This window comes from Macaca thibetana, chromosome 3 (genome assembly GCF_024542745.1).
Source record: "Macaca thibetana thibetana isolate TM-01 chromosome 3, ASM2454274v1, whole genome shotgun sequence".
In the NCBI taxonomy this organism is placed as follows: Eukaryota; Metazoa; Chordata; class Mammalia; order Primates; family Cercopithecidae; genus Macaca; species Macaca thibetana.
Window position 1 is genome coordinate 121,395,761 of NC_065580.1, and position 20,053 is coordinate 121,415,813.

The 20,053-nt window shown below is 48.5% G+C and overlaps 1 protein-coding gene across 6 annotated transcripts in view; it reads right to left on the reverse strand.

The window, feature by feature from the left end:
- The window catches only part of COBL (cordon-bleu WH2 repeat protein), a 306,183-nt gene that overhangs the window by 203,022 nt on the left and 83,108 nt on the right, over positions 1-20,053 (reverse strand). For all 6 annotated transcript variants that reach the window (XM_050785610.1, XM_050785608.1, XM_050785607.1 and 3 more), the window contains exon 2: positions 6,134-6,337. In XM_050785610.1, coding sequence (XP_050641567.1) covers positions 6,134-6,337 — 204 coding nt within the window. The remainder of the gene's footprint in view (positions 1-6,133; positions 6,338-20,053) is intronic.

A 20,053-nucleotide genomic window follows, 5' to 3' on the forward strand; every position in this document is an offset into this window, starting at 1 on the left:
CAGCAAAAGATTGCTTGGGGAACACACAATTGGGACATGGATGTCAGAGAGGCCAAGTCCTACTTCCATTTCCATCACACCCTGGCCAATTAACGAATTACTCTTCTCTAATTGAGGGAACTTCTATCTACATTACAAGCCAGCTGTCTTACCAGATCCCCAGACCCCATTCAGTGTGGAAATGGACTGAAAAATACTCTGTGATGAGGCTGCCAAGGGTCGTTCTTGAGCCACTGACACAAATCATTCCTATAGTCCCCCTGTTCATGCCACCCCACCAGTGAGACCTTGGGCTCATTCTTAGGACCGCATACTCATCGAATATCCCTGACATCTAGCAGAGCCAGTGGCATGCACCATAGCAGGGGACTGCAACTTTAATATGCAATCTGAACCCTCAGGGCTTGCTGAAACACAGGTTGCTGGGCTCCTCCCCAGTATTTCTACTCAGGGGGTCTGGGGAGGGGCTGGGAATTTGCGTTTCTAACAAGTTCTCAAGTGAAGCCATTGCTGCTGGTCTGGAACCCTACTTTAAGAATTACTAGACTCTAAGTACCCAGGACATGCACACTTAGCACGTATGTGTTAAGTAAACAGGCCACTCAGTGCCAAGTTTACAAATCACTTTAAGGTAGCTGTAGCTACTACCCAACACAAAGTTAAAACAAATTTAATTTGCATGAACTGTCAAATCTTAAACTGGTCCAGAGTGGCCTAGTTTCTTGTGTGGGACCTAAGCTCTGGACGAGGCCGACTCTGGAGTAGCAGAGTCAAGCCCTGGGAGAGAGTCCAGTCTGACGGCTGGGTCTTCTACAGCAGCGGTCCCCAGCCCTCCGCCATAGACGAGGACTGGTCAATGGTGTGTTAGAAGCCAGGTCGCACAACAGGTGAGCAGTGAACAAGCAAGCATTTCCCCCTGAGCTCCATCTCCTGTGCGACCACAGCGGCACTGGATTCTCACAGGAGCGTCAACCCTATTGTGAACTGTGTATGCGCTCCTTATGAGAACCTAATGATACACACAATGCGCTTGAATCATCCCAAAGCCATCCCTGGCCTGGTCTGTGGAAAAACTGTCTTCCACAAAACCAGTCCCTGGTGCCAAAAAGCTTGTGGCCTGCTGCACTACAGGCAGTTCATGCCAACGAGGCCCTACACAAAGGGACACATCGGCAGAACACAAAAAGGGTCAATGTGGAGACAGGTGACCTGAGGAAGCCCAGAACCGGGGAAGTCTGTTGGCTAGAGAGGCAGGACCCTAGGTGTGAGGCTGAGGTCTCTGTAAGGATGCAGTTTCAGAGAGGCCTGGGTCCCAGGCTGTCAACTGAGGTGGGCAGGGGCCTACCTCGCAGATGCAAATCAGAAGCCACGTCACCAGAAACGGAACCCATGACTAACACCAGAGCCACAGTGAGGAGGATGGTGTCAGACCTCCGAGAATTGGCCAAGCCCTCACAAACCGAAACACCTCCTAGGGCCAAGCAGTTGCTACCAGTCTTTGAGGGCTCTCATGATGTGAGTTTAGGGAGAGATGGGGGTTGTCGCTAACTGGAGAGGGAATGCCTTCTGTAAAGGCATCCACATTTCAAAACTGTTAAAAGACAATGCTGGCCAGGTGCAGTGGCTCACATCTGTAATCCCAGCACTCTGGGAGGCCGAGGCAGGCAGGTCACTTGAGGTCAGGAGTTTGAAACCACCCTCGCCAACATGGCAAAACCCCACCTCTACTAAAAATACAAAAATTAGCCGGGCGTAGTGGCAGGCGCTTGTAATCCAGCTACTCAGGAGACTGAGGCAGGAGAATTGCTTGAACTTGAGAGGCGGAAGTTGCAGTGAGCCGAGATTGTGCCATTGCACTCCAGCCTGGGTGGCAGAGCAAGACTCCATCTCAAAAAAAAAAAAGTCCAGGTTACCAAAGTGGCCTCTGGCTCCCAGGAACTTACTCTATTGAAAAGGGAAGTCTTCTAATAGAAGCATAATCACACCAAAGTGCACATGACTTGTAACCTTGTGACTTTCAGAACAGCCTTCTTGGGGCCTACTCAACAGTGCATGGCAGCAAAGCTGTCCTCTCAAAGGTTACTTCCTTCAGTCCAGGGCCAGGACCTCATACCCAAGAGTGCAAGGCCAAGGCCATAGCCCTTCAGAGGCCTCCAGGAGACCACACGTGTGCTCCATCAATACCTTCACAGGACAGAGAAGGCTGAAGGTCCCTCCCAGCCTCTCTTCCCTTGTACCTGAGAACAGGTGAGCCCTCTACAGAAGGAACATGGAGGCCCAACACCTATTGCTGCAAGAGTCCTGTGCTGTTTCACAAGGACAGGGACCTAAAACTCCCTGCACAGGTCTAAGCTTGTCTGTTGTAAAGGGGGTATAATGGCCTGGAGAGGTGGAATCACAGGACTGAAAATGAGGCAGATTTCCTCTCTTCTGCAAAAGGAAGGCTTGCCTTCTTCTGCCCCAGCCCTTGGCCTTGAACACCAGCTTGGCTGCAAGGCACTGACCACATCACAACAATACAGCCCAACACACTAAATACCTGACACCCTTTCGTAAAGGGCTCTTCGAAGATCTTTTCTTTCTTTTTTTTTTTTTAGACGGAGTCTCACTCTTGCCCAGGCTGGAGTGCACAGGCACAAATCTTGGCTCATTGCAACCTCTGCCTCCTGGGTTCAAGTGACTCTCCTGCCTCGACTTCCCAAGTAGCTGGGATTACAGGCAAGCACCACCACGCCCAGCTAATTTTTTTTACTTTTAGTAGAGACAGGTTGGCCAGGTTGGTCTCGAACTCCTGACCTCAGGTGATCTGCCCACCTCAGCCTCCCAAAGTACTGGGATTACACGCATGAGCCACTGCACCTGACTGAAAGATCTTTTCTTTTCTTACGCCTCAATTAAAGTGATGTGATGGTGGCCTCTGTCCAGCAGCTGTGTGGGGTGCTGGTAATACCACATCCTTAAGGTAGGCGAGAACATTTCCCCTGTGAACGGCCCAGAGCACCAATTCTCATGTTTTAATCTGTAAGAACAGACTTCAACTTTTATTTATGTTTCTAAATTCAAGGGAAGTTTAAAAAAAAAATCACTGATTTTCCAAATGGGATTATCAGCATCCAATTACTAATGTGTTTCCTTTGCGGAATATTTTATGTCGGGGAATAACACAGTTAAGGGGCTGACTATAAATTACAAACTCCTTACTTACCCTATGAAAAGGTGGCATGTTCTTTACTAAACCCACTTTTTAAGACAGAAGAGAGAAACCACAATGACAAAAAATAAGTAGATCTATTTTAAGCAAGGGTCAGGAATGTGACTGCAGCCCACTCTTATATTACTAAAGAGCATAACATAAAACCAATTCCCAAAGCAAGAAGCTGCTGCATCCACAATAGTTATCCCACCAAAGACCCACTGGAGGCAGCTCACAGCCGCTGCTATAACTCACTGATGCTTCAGGAAACCATGAGAGGGGATAGTAATTCACTACTTAAGAAAAACAACGTTATTTTAATACTTCATCTCTAAGGCTGCACCTATTCTCAGTCACTACATTACAAAACTACATGGTGGCCACCTCTACTTTATAAGGGAAATAAAAGAAATGAAAGCATTTTTTTAAAATAATATTTTTACTTTTGGAATGGGCATTCTATTCTTTCCTCATGCATTTGTAAAACTGGATCCATGAACTGCAGAATTAAGACATGATCCACAATGCCATTTTCTTTCCTTTTCTTTCTTTCTTTTTCTTTTTCTGAGATGGAGTTTCACCCTTGTTGCCCAGGCTGTAGTGTAATGGCATGATCTCGGCTCACCACAATCTCCACCGCCCGGGTTCAAGCGATTCCCCTGCCTCAGCCTTCCGAGTAGCTGGGATTACAAATTATCTGCCACCACGTCCAGCTAATTTTTTTGTATTTTTAGTAGAGACGGGGTTTTGCCATGTTGGCCAGGCTGGTCTTGAACTCCTGACATCAGGTGATCCGCCCACCTCGGTCTCCCAAAGTGCTGGGATTACAGGCGTGAGCCACTGTGCCTGGGCCACAATGCCATTTTCTAAACAAAATATGTACCTAGGAATTGGGCTAAAATCTAAGAACTGCGAGTAAACCCTAATATACCCACTGAGAAAATTTCATGCATATGCTAAAGTGTCTTTTAAAACTATAATAATGTGACTAATTTCTTAAGTCACAAAGTTGTATAGGAAAAGTGTACCATGGCCTACGACTACTTTATAAAACAAAGAAACTCAGAGAAACTCCTGTCACTCCACTGTGCATGAACCCTGGAAGGAAAGCCTATCGAATTGCCGCAAGAGACAGTGGCTTCCGGTGGACCAGGCTTTGAGCCCAGACACCTCCCACCTTGATCCACTGTAGATAGCTAACTGCGCCTGAGCCCTCCTGCTATGACCACAGCCACAGGACCCCCACTGAGGAGCAACCTCCGGTTCTAGCCCAGTGGCACCACACCGGAGGGCAGGTTGGCCTCACCTGGTGCAGCTGTAATACTGTATCCCATAACTCAACAGTTCCAATCCTAGGCATATTCCGAGGCCTCGAGCAACGCCCCCCAAATTTTTATTCACTTATCTCATAAAATACTTTTTAAAAACATATGTACCCCTTTGCCAATTAAACTATCACCTGGAATTTTGATTATAAACTGGTTAATTTGAAAAAGTAACAAAATAGTTGCAAAGGATTAGGCAATTTCAACTATAATCTAAATACTGGTATTTTAAAATAAAATGCTTACATCACTTTTTAAAAGACATCTGTGAGAATAAAAACACCCAGGGTGATTAATTTTCCCCATTATCCATTAAAATTACTCAAGCAAATTGCTTCATAAGAATAAAACATTTTATATCATTTCTTTTTTTCTGGAGATGAAGTTTCACTCTTGTTGCCCAGGCTGGAGTGGAATGGCACGATCTCGGTTCACTGCAACCTCTGTCTCCTGGGTTCAAGCAATTCTCCTGCCTCAGCCTCCCGAGTAGCTGGGACTACAGGCATGCACCACTATGCCTGACTAATTATTTTGCGTTTTTAGTTGGTTTCACCATTTTGGCCAGGCTGGTCTCATACTTCTGACCTCAAGTGATCTGCCTGCCTCGGCCTCCCAAAATGATGGGACTACAGGCCACCGTGCCCAGCCCATTTTATATCATTTCTTATTCTCCTTGTTTTCTTATAAATGTTGCTTCAATTCACTGCTGCATCAGAATTACACAAATATACATGTATGCTTGAAAGTTTTTGTAATTAATCATTCTATCATACTTCTCTACAGTAAAAACATGTATAAATTCTAGTTAACTTTTCTGTGACTTCGCTAGTTTTTTTTATTATACATTGGGTTATCACTAAAAGCATCAGTAAGAATAGCACAAAACTATTCAAACAAAATTATGATATATTTTGATCAATGTCAAACATAAAATGTGCAAGTCTATTGGTCATAAACTTGAAATGCTATGATGAAGGAGGCTTTGCCAATGTTTCAGCTGCACCTTTTGTGAGTGAAGTGGCATGGGACACTTAGCCACAGGCAGATCAGTCCTGAGAAGAGTGCATGTGGGAACTGAGGGTCTCAAATTCAAGCCCTTAAATTGGAAATCCATGATTGGGTTGGTTTATTCCTTCATTTAAACCTGAAATATTTTCACTTTAGAAAGTTGATTGCCAGTTGTACACACACTGCCACAGGTTGCTGCAAGTAGCTGTGGGAATGGCTAATTCAGGAGGCTGCCCTCCTGGCTGGGTCCCTTCAGAGCCGAGGATGCCTGAGACACACTGTGGCTGCTGTCCCACCCAGGGGTGTAGGTCACCACCGCACCTGCCCTCCTTTCTGAGCCTGCCTCCTCATAGGAGGGAGCCCTGGAGCCCCAGCTCTCCTAAGCATCTGCTGAGCCATCATGGCTGGGCCAGTTAGCATAAGCCCACCCCAGGTGAGACAGTCCAGGCTGCTCTAAGTGGTCACTAGGCCCGATTTATATCCATGAGGTCTCTGAGGTCAGACCCGATGAGGAAGAAAACACAATACGTCAATATCTGCCTTTCCATTCTCCCCGCTATACTCGCAAAGTGAGTACAGCGACTCCTCACGCAGCACTGGCTCTCACCTCCCATTGAGCACGCTCCTCTTCTCCAGCCCACTGGGCAGGACCACGGTGACGTCCACGGTGCTGGTCCTCAGCGCCTCCTTCATGCGAACCAAGTTCTGCTGTGACCCAAGGGCCCCGTCGTGGGGGGGCTTCTGGTCGCTGTGCACGTGCAGAGTGGCAGCCTTTCCAGGAGGTGGGGGAGCACGAGCCTTCATTTTCCTCCTTAAAAACCACAACACAGAGGCACAGAGTGAGTGGCAATGTTCCTACCTGCCTAGGAATAATTCATTCTCACACACACTCAGGTCTGTCTTCAGGAGCGCCTTCTGAGTGCTATGGCCTTTTTAAAATCAGTGTCCCCCAAACAAGTAAAAACTAATAAAGTAAACAAAACAGAGAAAGGGTTATTGAAAGGAAGCATTCCCAGAAAGAAACACCTTAGAAATGTGCTAGCTGTTGGGAAGGTACACAAGCCTGTTTTCACAGGATCTGGTCAAGGGGAGGGTGGGTGCAGCGGGGTTTGGACTGACCCTTCTGAATTGTCAAGGGGATGACACATCACACGAATTAATGATCACAATGAATCAGGTGGGCTCACTGGCACGTGCAACACTCTATTAAATCCTGCCCCAGCTCCAAATCTATGGCCAGCCTGCACTTATCCCCAACAAATAATCTGTCCCCAGCTACTCAGAGGCACCCCTGTGATAGAATTTCATCCAACCTCCCTCCCCACGTCCAGTGTCACCACCCTGGTCCAAGCCCTCATCTCTATGGCACACACAAAGGTGGAGTCACGTGAATCATTCACGGTACACACTCCACCCTTCCCTCCACAGTGTGACTGGAAGCAGCCTGCAAGGACTGTTGTCTTCTCAGGCCTGACTTTGCTCGGGGCATGTACTGCTTACACGCCTGGCAGGGCCCACTGGCTGTGGCCTAAGCTGCAACCAGCAGGCTGCAAGGGCCCCAGGGAAGTTTGTTTGCCCAGCAGAGTGCTGTGTGCATTAGTGTGTGCATGCATGTGTGTGTGCCTGCATGTGCACGTGTACACATTAAAGTTAGCCAACATTTAAAAAATTGGAATATGTCACACTAACAAAATGAATTTTGGCCTGCTTTTGGGAGAAAACATTTGATGAAGCCTAGACATCTTCACAATAAAAAATGGCTGTGTGTTTCCATCTGGATCTACTGACCGCAGGACCTGTTCACTCAGTGACATCACACATCTGTGCCCTGTAGGGCTGTAAACACATATCTAAACTTCCAGAGAGTCTGAAGATCTCCACCAGCCCTAGACCTGAACCATTCTTCAATGTCCTCCACTCTTCTGGCAATTGGCCTACAGCTCCAGTTTCCAGAAGCTGTTTACTTTTAGAATGGGCATTCTGTTCTTTCCTCATGCATTTGTAAAACTAGATCCATGGACTGCAGAATTAAGACATGATCCACAATGCCATTTTCTTTCCTTTCCTTTTTTTTTTTTTTCTTTTTGAGATGGAGTTTCACTCTTGTTGCCCAACCAATCCCCAACCATCTTGGCCTCACTGTACTCTCTGCCTCACTTGTTCTGTTCTCAAAGATATGGCTCAAAACAATGTCATCAGAGAACCCATTTCTGGGTGCTCCAGGCCTGGGCACACACATAGCTGAATCAGTGATATATACATTGGCCGCACTGTGGCTGGAAGCACTTGGGAAGCTTAAAACATGCCCAGGTCCTATCATGGACCAGTTAAATCTGAATACCAATTCTATTATTATTTAACAACTCTAGAAGGCAGCAAGGCCATTTGTATTTTCAATATGTAGCATGATGTAGTTCATATTTGTGGGTGCAGTCATCTACCACATAACAGTGCTTCAGTCACTGAAGGATCACATATACAAAGGTGGTCCCATAAGACCGTAATACCTTTTCTATGGTGAGATATGCTGAGACATACAAATGCTTACTACTGTGTTACAGTTGCCTATAGTGCTCAGCACAGTAACAAGCTGCAAAGGTTTGCAGCCCAGGAACAATAGGCTATAGCATACAGCTAGGTGTGTAGTAGGCTGTACTATGTAGGTTTGTGTTGGGTACATTCTGTAATGTTCACACAATGATGAAATCGCTTAAGGATACATTTCTCAGCGTGCACCCCATCATTAAGCTATGTATGACTGTGCTTAAAAATGCTTATTGATGACGATGATATTGACACGGCTGAAAATCATACATAGTTCCTGCCTACAAGAAACACTGCAGACTTACAAAAGCCTGAGATGGGAATGAAAAGGAGATTGCAGAATAAGAAATGTTTCAAAGAGCCAAGCTTTCTGAGGGAGAAAAAACCTGTGTAGACCACATTAGTGGGGTGTCTACCCTAACACCCTAGCCAAGGAGGCCTTGAACTGTCTTAAAGATGAGCAGAAATTTCAGATATGAGAAAAAGAGACAAAGCCTGGGGCAGGAGGAGAAGTCCCCAAAGGGAAAAAGAAAAAAAAAGAAAATGCCGTACTGCACATCACAGGAGAAGACGCTAAAACAGCATGCCCGGGCTAGGGACACCTGCCAGAAAGCACTCCAGGGTGTTTGGGATTTCTATTTTATTATTTTTTCTTTTCTGAGATGGAATCTCATTGTATTGCCCAGGTTGGACTGCAATGGAACAATCTTGGCCCACTGTAACCTCCGCCTCCCAGGTTCAAGTGATTCTCCTGACTCAGCCTCCCAAGTAGCTGGGATTACAGGAATGTGCCACCACACCTGGCTAATTTGGTATTTTTAGTAGAGATGGGGTTTCACCATGTTGGTCAGACTACTCCTGACCACAGGTGATCCGCCTGCATGTGGATGGTCTGTGCGTGTGGGTGGGCTGTGCCTGTGGGTGGCCTGTGCGTGTGGGTGGGCTGTGTGTGTGGGTGGGCTGTGCATGTGGGCAACGTGTGCGTGTGGGTGGACTGTGTGCGTGTGGGTGGGCTGTGTGTGTGGGTGGCCTGTGGGTGTGGGTGGGCTGTGTGTGTGAGTGGACTGTGCGTGTGGGTGGGCTGTGTGTGTGAGTGGCCTGTGGGTGTGGGTGGGCTGTGTGTGTGGGTGGCCTATGCGTGTGGGTGGGCTGTGTGTGTGAGTGGCCTGTGGGTGTGGGTGGGCTGTGTGTGTGGGTGGCCTGTGGGTGTGGGTGGGCTGTGTGTGTGAGTGGACTGTGTGCATGTGGGTGGGCTGTGTGTGTGGGTGGCCTGTGGGTGTGGGTGAACTGTGCGTGTGAGTGGACTGTGTGCATGTGGGTGGGCTGTGTGTGTGGGTGGCCTGTGGGTGTGGGTGGCCTGTGTGTGTGTGGGTGGCCTGTGGGTGTGGGTGGGCTGTGTGTGTGGGTGGCCTGTGCGTGTGAGTGGACTGTGCGTGTGAGTGGGCTGTGTGTGTGGGTGGGCTGTGTGTGTGGGTGGCCTGTGGGTGTGGGTGGCCTATGCGTATGGGTGGGCTGTATGTGTGGATGGCCTGTGCGTGTGGGTGGCCTATGCGTGTGGGTGGGCTGTGCGTGTGGGTGGCCTGTGGGTGTGGGTGGGCTGTGGGTGTGGGTGGGCTGTGCGTGTGGATGGCCTGTGCGTGTGGATGGCCTGCACAGGCTTAAACCAGGCTTGTTCCCCATTGTTTTGTGCCTTTCAGTGTGGCTTCTGTTGAACGCAAGCACCATCCTCCAGTTAACACAGTCACAGCACGAAACAGAAAACGCCTGGCTTCCTCTGCCTGTGAGTGGCTCAGCCTGGGAAAGAATGGTTGCTATTTACGCGGGGACTCCTGTGCATCTGCACTCGGTTGTGAAGTCATTAGCTTACCAACCAGGGAATGCCTTTCTCAAACATCTGTGCAGATGTCATGTGGTTGAGTCTGAGACTCAGGTGCATGTGGCAGTTTAAAAAGAGCAGGGCTTCTGCACAAGTCTAAAGAGGCCATCAGAGCTGGGAACTTGCCCGGCTCCTGCTGGGCACACCCATAGCAGGTGCTCCTGGCTGGCAGTGCATGCAGGCTGGGTAATCCAGCTTTCCGTCCTCTCACCCCCTCCAGCAGGAGGCAGGGCGAGTCCTTGGGACTCAGCAGGGAATGAATCACAGCGCACACAACTCAAGCTTCCTTTGATCCCTCCAGGTTGAAAAAGCTGCATGTGCCCTGGCAGGAACTGTTTATAAAATGAAAAAATACATATATGAAAACATTTCTGCCATTTCCAAGGTCATCGACCATAGCTCCAAATGATTTTAGCTTAAAACCATCACACATTTACTAAGTTTCAGGATGACACTTGTTAATCCCCACATCAGATGGAAGCTCCCAGCTGGGTTTTTATGCTGAGAGCTCTTCAACATGCAGCAGAAGACTTGAAATCCACTCACTGAAAGTCAGAGGATCTTAGGTGACACGGTGCAGTGAATGCGAATCGCAGGTGTGGGGCCCAGGTAGCTGAATTAAAACCTAAGTCTATAGGTGACAGCTACTGCCCAGCCAGGCTGGTCAGGCTGAGGTAGACAGGGACCGCATGCTGAAAAGGGAAAATTCACGTATCTCTGTACTTTCCCAGACCCCGAGTTCAAAAGCACTATGCTTTAGGTTTCTTCCATCTTTCCAGCTGGAAACGTCATCTGTGGACATGAAGGTATAACAATTTCTTACTGTCCAAGAAAAGTGGACTGGGAAATCCACAGTGATCCTGAGGCCAGCTGACCTGAATGGCACGCCTACAGCATGGGTGCCTGTTTACCATGTTGGCTATTCTAGCTGGCTGCTGGCAACCCGCATGTGCTTAAACGGAATTTGAGAGAGAAACCAGGCACACCCGGCTCTCCTGGCTCACAGAGTCTGTTTATGCTGCAGGCAGAAGGGAGTTGCCATTCTCTTTCCATGAGATTCTTCAGCAATAGGATGTTTGCTTCGTCCTGTTTACAAACTGTACATAAGCTGCGTCTAGTTTGTGTCTGGCTACTTATTTGCAGCCACAGTTGTAGATTTCCCTCTACCAAGGGAAGAGGAACCATGACTTTCTTGTTCATCACTGGTAAGTGAAGTGCTGGGCCCAGGGAAGGAATTCGGTCACCACTGTGTGCGTGAGTGCCTGAGTGTGTGAGTGAGTGAGTGAGTGTGTGAGTGAGTGAGTGGAGTGAGTGAGTGAGTTGGGATTCAGCTGCCCAGTCAGTGCCCAGCTTCATAGCAATAATAAAAAGTCAGAAAGATGTCCAGAAACAAATGCCCATAAAACAACTGAGTGCACCGGCAGCCTGCAGAACTGGTTACCAGAGGGGAATGAGGAATCCTCGCATCCTATACCAGCTCCCACATCCCTGAGTCCCACACTAATCTGATTTAAGCCCTCATTCTCTAAACATGCCATGATCCAGCCACCATGCCATGCTGTGTATGTTCAATACCCCCGGCAACTTCATATGACAAGCGTATTCTCCCCATTTTACAGACAAGGTAGCTGAGGATCCAACCAGTTAAGTAACCTTCTCATAATCACACAGCTTGAAAAGACTGGAATTCTAGCCCAGGTCTTTCCGAGCCTAGGACACCACCTACACATTTTGCACCACTGCCTCCATCCATAATTACTTCCTGAAAACAAAAGACACCAGGGCTCCTGGCAGACTGATGTTAGGATGTCTGGACTCCTCGACACATACTAGAACGCTGGCATCCTGCAGTGCTGGCTGATGAGAGGGGTCAAGTTAGAGAATACTCTGCAGTGAAGGTTTCTAGCACATAATTGCAGAGACACCCCCTTTACTCTGATGTGGGATCTGGACAAGCCTTCTTTGCAAATTCAGTTGGGCCTCCAAGAACTTCCTTCAGTGCTCAAGGTTCCACGAGGCTCAGATGGACTCATGGGGACTGTGTTCAACTGCCTCAGGAGACAGAGGAAGAGCTGGAGTCACAGCGAGATGGAAGGACGTCCCCAGGTGTGACATGAGGTAGGTGGCAGAGCTGGGACAGGCCCCAGGTCAGTCTCGAGCATCCCTGAATACTCGAGCCAGGTACTTCTTTGAGTATCTGATGAAGGCCATGGACCTTCTTCTAGGCTAGATGCACTCCAGCCTGCCTGCCACCAGCCAGGAGCACCTGCGATGGGTGTACCCAGCAGGAGCTGGGCAAGGTCCCAGCTCTGATGACTTCCTTAGACTTGTGCAGAGACCCTGCTCTTTTTAAACTGCTACATGCCCCTGAGTCTCAGACTCCCAAGCCTCTTCCTTGTACATTATTTCTGTAAACCATCCTGATGACCAGGGACTCCAGATTAAGACTCCATGTAATACCTTCTCTTGGAGTTCGGCACCTCCCAAGCTCAGGGCAATGTTCCTGCGAAGACAAGAATTCCTTCTAATAGAGGAGAAGAGCTATCAGAGGAAAGTCCCATCAAAGCTTTCCCTACTTTCTTGGCCCCTGCAAACAAAACGGAAAGCCAGAAAAACAGTCAACAGAAGATCCAGATAAGTAAGGGCTGAAATATGTGTGTATGAAACAATCACACTGCAGCCTGCAGAACTGCGGCATAAAAACAATAAATATCACACTGGTGCAATAAGCCAGGGAGAAATGACTTTACCCATCAAAACACCACATTTCAGGGCACACAAAGGCACTGCCTGCTGAAAGTCTGCCCCAGGACACTCCACAGCTCAACACCATCCACCGAATCCTGGTGACATGCTCTAGAGCTGGAAACACATGAGGTCAAATCCAGCCATGATGTGGCCAGGCTGTGCATCTCCCCTAGATAAGCTCCTATAATCTGTAGGCCTCAGTTTCCCCAAGAGCTGAACAGAGAGAGATTTCAGCTTTTATCAGCTGAGTTTATGTGAGGATTAAATGAGATGACTCTTGTAAAGTTTCTGGTAAGACACCGAGACACAGGTAGCACTCAATGACTGGTGGCAATTACAATTTTTTTTTACTATTATTATTAGCATCCTTACTCTTTCTATTAAAAACAAAGAAAAGAAGCAAGCCTCTTGTCTCTGCAAGGGTAGAGTAGAAGTTGGCTCCTTAAAATGCCTAATAAAAGCTCATTTATGCAGCAAACGCATTCATAACTGCCTAAGAAATCCTACACAATAGAATTTCACAGCTTTGACCCGGGGGTGGGGGAAGCTTTCAGTAATTCAACATAAAAAGATTAGCTTTCTAGATAGGATTCTCTAAGACATAATAACAAAACATATCCATAACACTCACCAAACTAAACTTCAGGGCCTCTAGATATGGGAACGCTGATATCTCACAACACATCAAGTAAATATTCAAAGAGGAACATTTGAGAGCCCAGTCCCACAGCTATTACTCAACTACCAGCAAGTGAAGAAAGAGCCTGTCGGTGAGGATCACTTAACTATCAGCAAATACTCCATGCTCATGCTGAGCAGAGCAACCCCTGCTCCAAGTTTCAGATAAAAACAAGAGTTACTACATTGTTCAATATTATAGAAAAAGGATATCTCCTTCAAAAAAAAAAAAGCAGTGCTAGCGTACAGTGAAGTTTGAACATTCTTAACAACTGAAATGGAGCAGATCAGAGAAAACTTACTGATTCCCAAACCACCAGGCAATGTTTGCACACATCCCAAGCTGCCCCTGCCCTCGCCTGGAGTGGGTTTGCTTTGCCCCCTAAAAGGAGTGCAAAGGGCTTTCTACCGCACAGCCAATGCCGTTCCAGGAGCTAATAGACAGAAACCGCTCCTTGGGCTTCCCTGGAAGAGGAGTGCAGAATGAAGCAGTGCCCTGAGAACTAGCAGAGGCATCTGATCCAATCCAGCTAGTGACTTATTCATAAATGTGCCACCTGATGCAGCTTTTCCCAAGCAAGCCTGCGGTGCCGGCGCCTATACTCCCGGCAATGGAAATCTCAAGTCATTTTGCAGAAAGACAGCGAGTGAATTGTCTTGGTTCACTTCTTCACAAACCCTCCAAGCCTGGAAAATGAGAATGAGACCGCAAGAGTTGTGAGGGAGGAAGGGCAGAGTTCGCCTTTCATCGGGATGCCTGGCAGCAACCTTGCTTCCTTTTCCCAAGGTGCATTCGTCCACCACCTTCTAGCAGTTTTCCAGGGCAGTCAGCCCAGGTGATCCCTTCAGGAGAAAGCCTAATTATACCCAGAGAGACGTGACAGCTCTGTATCTTAGCTGACCAACCTCAGCATTTGTTGAATTTGTATAAAGCAATTCTTCTTGCCACCTCTCAGGCATGATTTAGTACACTCTTTTCCTAACGGAGTTCGATTTTTTTCTTCTCTTCTCCCCCAAAACTATGCAACCAGAAGCTCATTGCTTTCTTGCAGCCAGTCTCTATGTGGCAGCGTGGACTGTCAAGCTTGAAAGCCGTATTTGGTTTCTACCAAACACCACTGTCCCAGGACTACAAAGACATGGCCAAACTGCTCAACGTGTGCAGATGGATACGTCCTGAGCTTGACGGGCTCTCAGCTCCTGTCCAAGCAAGGGCCCGAAGGTCCCAACAAGGGCACAGCAGCTTTGGGGATGGAGGGATCTGACCATGCCTCCAGATCACACCGCCACCTTTAGCCCCTGCTGCCTTATCTGTGCAGGCTGCAGTATCACCTGAATTTAACCGTGTCCCTGAGTGGCAGCCCCCAGAGTTCTGATTGACCTCCCTCCCCCACCAGGGAGGGGGCACGGCCAGGCCAGCACAGCCCTGAGAAGCAAGGAGTGTGCCCCTGGCTGGCCCCATCATACACACACCTCCTCCAAGCTTCTCTCCTACGTGGACACCACACATGCAGCACACTGCCATTTCGCTGCCACAACCTGAGGAGACTGCACCAGTCTGCTGGTTTCCAGGCCTAACGACACCCAATGAAGAGTTCTCCGGGGCACCACTGCCTCCCCTGCCTCTCCATTTCAGTCATGGCTTCATTATGTGCCAAAGTTTCTACCTCATTGTCATCTCCGTCTCTTCTTCCTCCGGAGGCCAAAGACTGCCAAGTTGATTCCAGCTCTGCCAAGACTCAAACCCAGCCCCTCCTTTCCCCTGCTCCTGCTCCACTGTTGCTCCTTTCCCTGCACATGGGATTCTATCTGACTTCCTGCTGACCCCTTCCTACCATCTCTACTCCACTGTCACTCGGGATGTTGTCTTCTCTCCCCTAGACTCTCACAGTGGCCTCCTCCCCTCACGTGGTGCCTCTCCATCCTCTACCAAACCAAGCAGAGGGTCCTGGGGAGCCACACACAGGGCTGGGTCAAGGGCCACAGACATGGAGCTGCAGAACTGCAGGCCTGAAGCTGCTCGGGAGCACTGTGATGTGAGTCTTTGGATCAGGGAAGTGCAGGAGCTTGAAACAAATGCCTGTGTCCTAAGGAGGACCAGAGGGTGGCTGGCCAGGGCTGTCCACAGCAGCATGTGACAGAGAGGTCAGAAGGTGGTGCCTGGAAGCAGATGGCTGCTGCAGTTATTAGGTGACCCAAGAGGACTCAGAAGGAGCCTGAACCAGAGGGCTGGGTGCAAGGTGGGCCGAGCCAGGAGAGGCTGTGGGCTCACAGGGCAGAAGCTAAGGGTGGGACCCCCACACACCTGCAGATTAAATCCCACAAAAGCACGTGGCACCAGACCTGTAGCACCAGAAGGTATGCTGACCACCAGCAAAGAAGAGCTCCTGCCCCTCATCCCCACCCAGCCATGGAAGCAGCACCCCAGGGGGAGGGTACCCAAGTCTGACAGCAGCCACCCAGGCCTGGGATCCTGCCATGGTCGGACCTGAGACCACGGTGGAGGGTGGGATGGGGAGAGCTTCAGCTGGATGTGGGATTGACGCTGTCATTCAGAAGAGGCTGAACTTCCTAACCTCTGAGAAATGGGACCATTCTGGTAGACAATGCAGAGCTGAGTGCTATGGGCTGCCGAGACACCTTCCCAGATAGAGAATCAGGAGAGAAAGACTATAATCTGTTGAGTCTAATCCATTCCACAAACCGCTACACATGGTCACCTTTGTCATCATTATTTTCTTAGTCAAAAATGGAAGTCTCCCCTCATCCCCCCAAAAAAGGAAGAAAATAATAAAAAAGGAAAAGCACAGAATCACCATACAATTTCAGTCTCTTCCTTTTGCCTTTTCTGGGGCACCATGAGGGGAGGGCAGAGTTGAGAGTTCCCACAACCCATCTGGCTATGGACTCCAGAAGGGGTGGAAATGGAACCACACTGATGACCCAGAAAGCAGAGCCATGGAGAGGCTCCCACCAGTGCACCCCTACACTGAGATTTGGCCAGCAGGGGGATTCTTATCTTCTTAAGAAATAACTATCAGGGCCAGGCACAGTGGCTCACACCTGTAATCCCAGCACTTTGGGAGGCCAAGGCGGGCGGATCACGAGGTCAGGAGACTGAGACCAACCTGGCTAACACAGTGAAACCCCGCCTCTACTAAAAATACAAAAAATTAGCCGGGTGAGGTGGCGGGTGCCTATAGTCCCGGCTACTTGGGAGGCTGAGGCAGGAGAATTGCTTGAAACTGGGAGGCAGAGGTTGCAGTGAGCCGAGATCGTGCCATTGCACTCCAGCCTGGGCGACAGAGAGACTCCATCACAAAAAAAAAAAAAAAAAAAAAAAATCAGATATTTTTATTACTTTCTCCTGAATATTTATTCAGTTTCTTCCTGGGCTGTTTGGCCATGAACATCCACATTGCATGAAAAGTACCAGAGACGCTATATGTGAGTTTAATGATTAAGGCATTAAATTGTAGATAATTATGCAAGTGACCAGGAGTAAATTTGACCACACATAACCATGGAAATGACAAATAGTCTGCAAGAGGTGTAAGAGAAAATAAACACAAACAGCCATTAAGCTCTTGAATATGTCAGAATGAATTTTTATAAATATTAATTTTAAAAATTATTTAATGGCTTCATCATGTATTTGGGGCATAACAGGCATCTAATTATGTGTAGTGACAGAAAACACCTTGGTTTTCCATGAGCATCTGCAGAGACAAGCTGGCCAAATCAGCGCTGCCTTCAGCTCAGAAGACCCATGGCAAAACCCACAGTTTTCTTCCAGATTCTACTCACAGAACCGGCAAGGGACAAGAAAAGTCAAAAGAATAGAAACGCCAGACCTAGAAGGCAAGAACATATTAAGGATGGTGATTTGCTTTCACCAAGCCACTCAAAATGTTTGTTTTTTCCTTCAGTGGGGGAGAAAAAAAAGGAGCAGAGCTGTATTGAGTTCCTTCCAGCAAAGTATAGAAAAGAGAACCAAACCGAGTGGAAATCCTAAGACAAAAACTGCAGAGCGAGACGTGAGACAGGAGGCTGTGCACTCTGAAAGGCATCTCTGCTGCCTGCTGATAAGCCCCATCCATTTCTATGTACTTTTGTCAATAACTGAAAAGCAGTGAAATCTGACTAGCCTGCTCTCCACACAGCCCGTAACTGATTGGAACTCAACAGAGCTGTGAGAATTTCTCAGGAAAATGAACCCAACTCCTTTCACTTGGGGCCACAGACTCACATGACACCACAGTTCAGGGAAATGGACGTCTGCAGGATGCGCACACGCCAGTGTCTAATGGAGAGTGCCTGATTTCCAGTCCTTGTTTTAGACTACTTCATTGCAATCCGGCTAACAAACTTGTGCATATTTGCTATAAAAAACAACCAGACCGTGGTATTTATTACCTCAAATGTAATCACCTTACAATCTTATTTCTGCCTCTATTAATAAGTAGAAGTTTCACTGCTTAAAATGAATGGCAAAAGTATTTTACTTAGGATGGTATTATTCTATACTGAAAGATACTGTCCAGTAAGAAAAGCAGAAAGAAGGAGATGTGAAAATACGCAGAAATAGAGGCCTAGAGCTGGCCTGTTTTGATACTGGTGTTTCCTGAGCTAAGAGCTAACTAAGTGTTGGGTACCTTTAATTCTCCGTTGAAAATATGACACTTGATCACCTCATCGTGAACCGTTTCTCAAAATAGAGACTGGGCCTCCCAAAGGATCCCTGGGCTGGCGAAACCTGAGCTGAGCGGCTCTGACAGGCACTGCTAAGCAGCCGTGTGGCCTCCGGGCACTTCTCGTCCACTGTTAGACCTGTGGCCACCCACCCTTGGGCACAGCCCTGCCTGGCAAGGCCAGACCTGGCATTGGGCTCGCCCACTTCCCAAATACCACCAGCATCAGGAGTTCTGAAAAGGCCAGGCGCAGTGACTCACGCCTGTAATCCCAGCACGCTGGGAGGCCTAGGCGGGCAAATCACTTGAGCTTAGGAGTTCGAGACGAGCCTGGGCAACGCAGCAAAACCCCCTCTCTATGAAAAATACAAAAACTAGCCGGGCGTGTTGGTGTGTGCCTATAGCCGCAACTATTCTGGTGGCTGAGGTGGAGAATTGCTTGGGCCCAGGAGGTGGAGGCTGAAGTGAGCAGAGATGGCACCACTCCACCCTAGCCTGGGTGACAGATCAAGGCCCTGTTTAAAAAAGAAAGAAAGAAAGAAAAAGAAAAGAAAGTTCAGAACACAGAACCCTGACTGAAGGGCCACTGGTAAACAGCAGGCTGGACTAGGCCAGGGCACACGCTGTGGCACATGTTGCTTGGGTTTACCACCTGAACCTCAGTTACCTTTGGAAAAAGAGAGACAGAGACAAAGAGCACGAGAGGAGGTGAGGGAGAGAGAACAGGGGGAGAAAAGGATGGAGAAAGAGAAGACTTTATATTTGAGGCTATTCCACTCCAGAAGTTCTGTCCCCTCCACAACCTGTCTCTGGGGGTCCCGAGGGACAGTCTGCAGACCTCACAACGCTCATGCCTGCTCTTATGGATGTCTCCAGCCTTGGCCTGGCATTTTGTCCTCCGCTAATCTGCACTTCCAATCTCCACCATGCTCTGAAGTCAAGCAGCCCAATCTGTTGACAGCCCATGAAGAAACACACCATCTTCGTATGTGCCCTAACACCACAATTCTCCAAGTTAACTCCTCTCAGTTTTATATCGTGGCCCCCAGATTTGGAGGACGGGCGATTCCTTGATGTATCCAGGCTGTCTTGACTGGATTGAGCGAATCCAATGTTAGGTCTGCTGTGCTGTGACAAGTGACAGGGCAGGGATCTGAAGGGACTGTGTGGTGTGGCTAAGGAAGTGCAGCTGCCCTGCATCTCTTCCTACATCCAAGAACCTCCTGGGCCCTTCCTTTAGCCCCCAGCCGCCTTGAATAACCAGATACAAAACTGTGGTGGGAGTTTTTATTGCAGAACTTTTATAACCAGAACTTTTACTGCAAGTGCGTGATTTCCAGAGAGCAATTATATCACCTCGGCCTAAAGCCAAGCACCGGAAACAGCCGCGGACATCCCTGACCTTGAGAAGGCTTCCCTGTGTCCTCCACCCACGGCTTCCCACTGGCTGGACAAAACCTGCACCACGGGGCAGGTACTGGTTTGGTGGGGCCTGAAGTTAACAGTCTGAGAGGCCTCTTTAAGATAAAGAACACAAAAAGCACAACAAACATTAGAAGTCAGGCGGTGAGCCTGGTCCAACACGGGAGGCCCTAACTGTCCAGCCTCAGCAAAAACACAGGCCACTTTTCCAGCTGACTCCCCATCCCCTCCTGCACTCTTCCTGAGCCGAGGGGGCCCCCACCAGTCACACAGTCCACCTTCTACTCCCGCCAAGGCAGAACACTTCAGCTTGGCTAAAGAAACGAGAAAAACTTAACAGAAACCCCGACATCCCCTTGAAAAAAAATGACAATACGTTTTCAAATAAATCCTTCCCCTTTAACGTAAGTAGGGGCCTGGGCTCACTCAGTGTGTCCTCACGTAGAAGGAAACTAACGCTAACCGACACTCAAATGTACCAACATACCAGGCCTTTGACGGCAACCTAGCCAGGAACGGTCATCCCACTTAACAGACAGAAACGGGCCCAGAGCCCTCACAAGGAGTA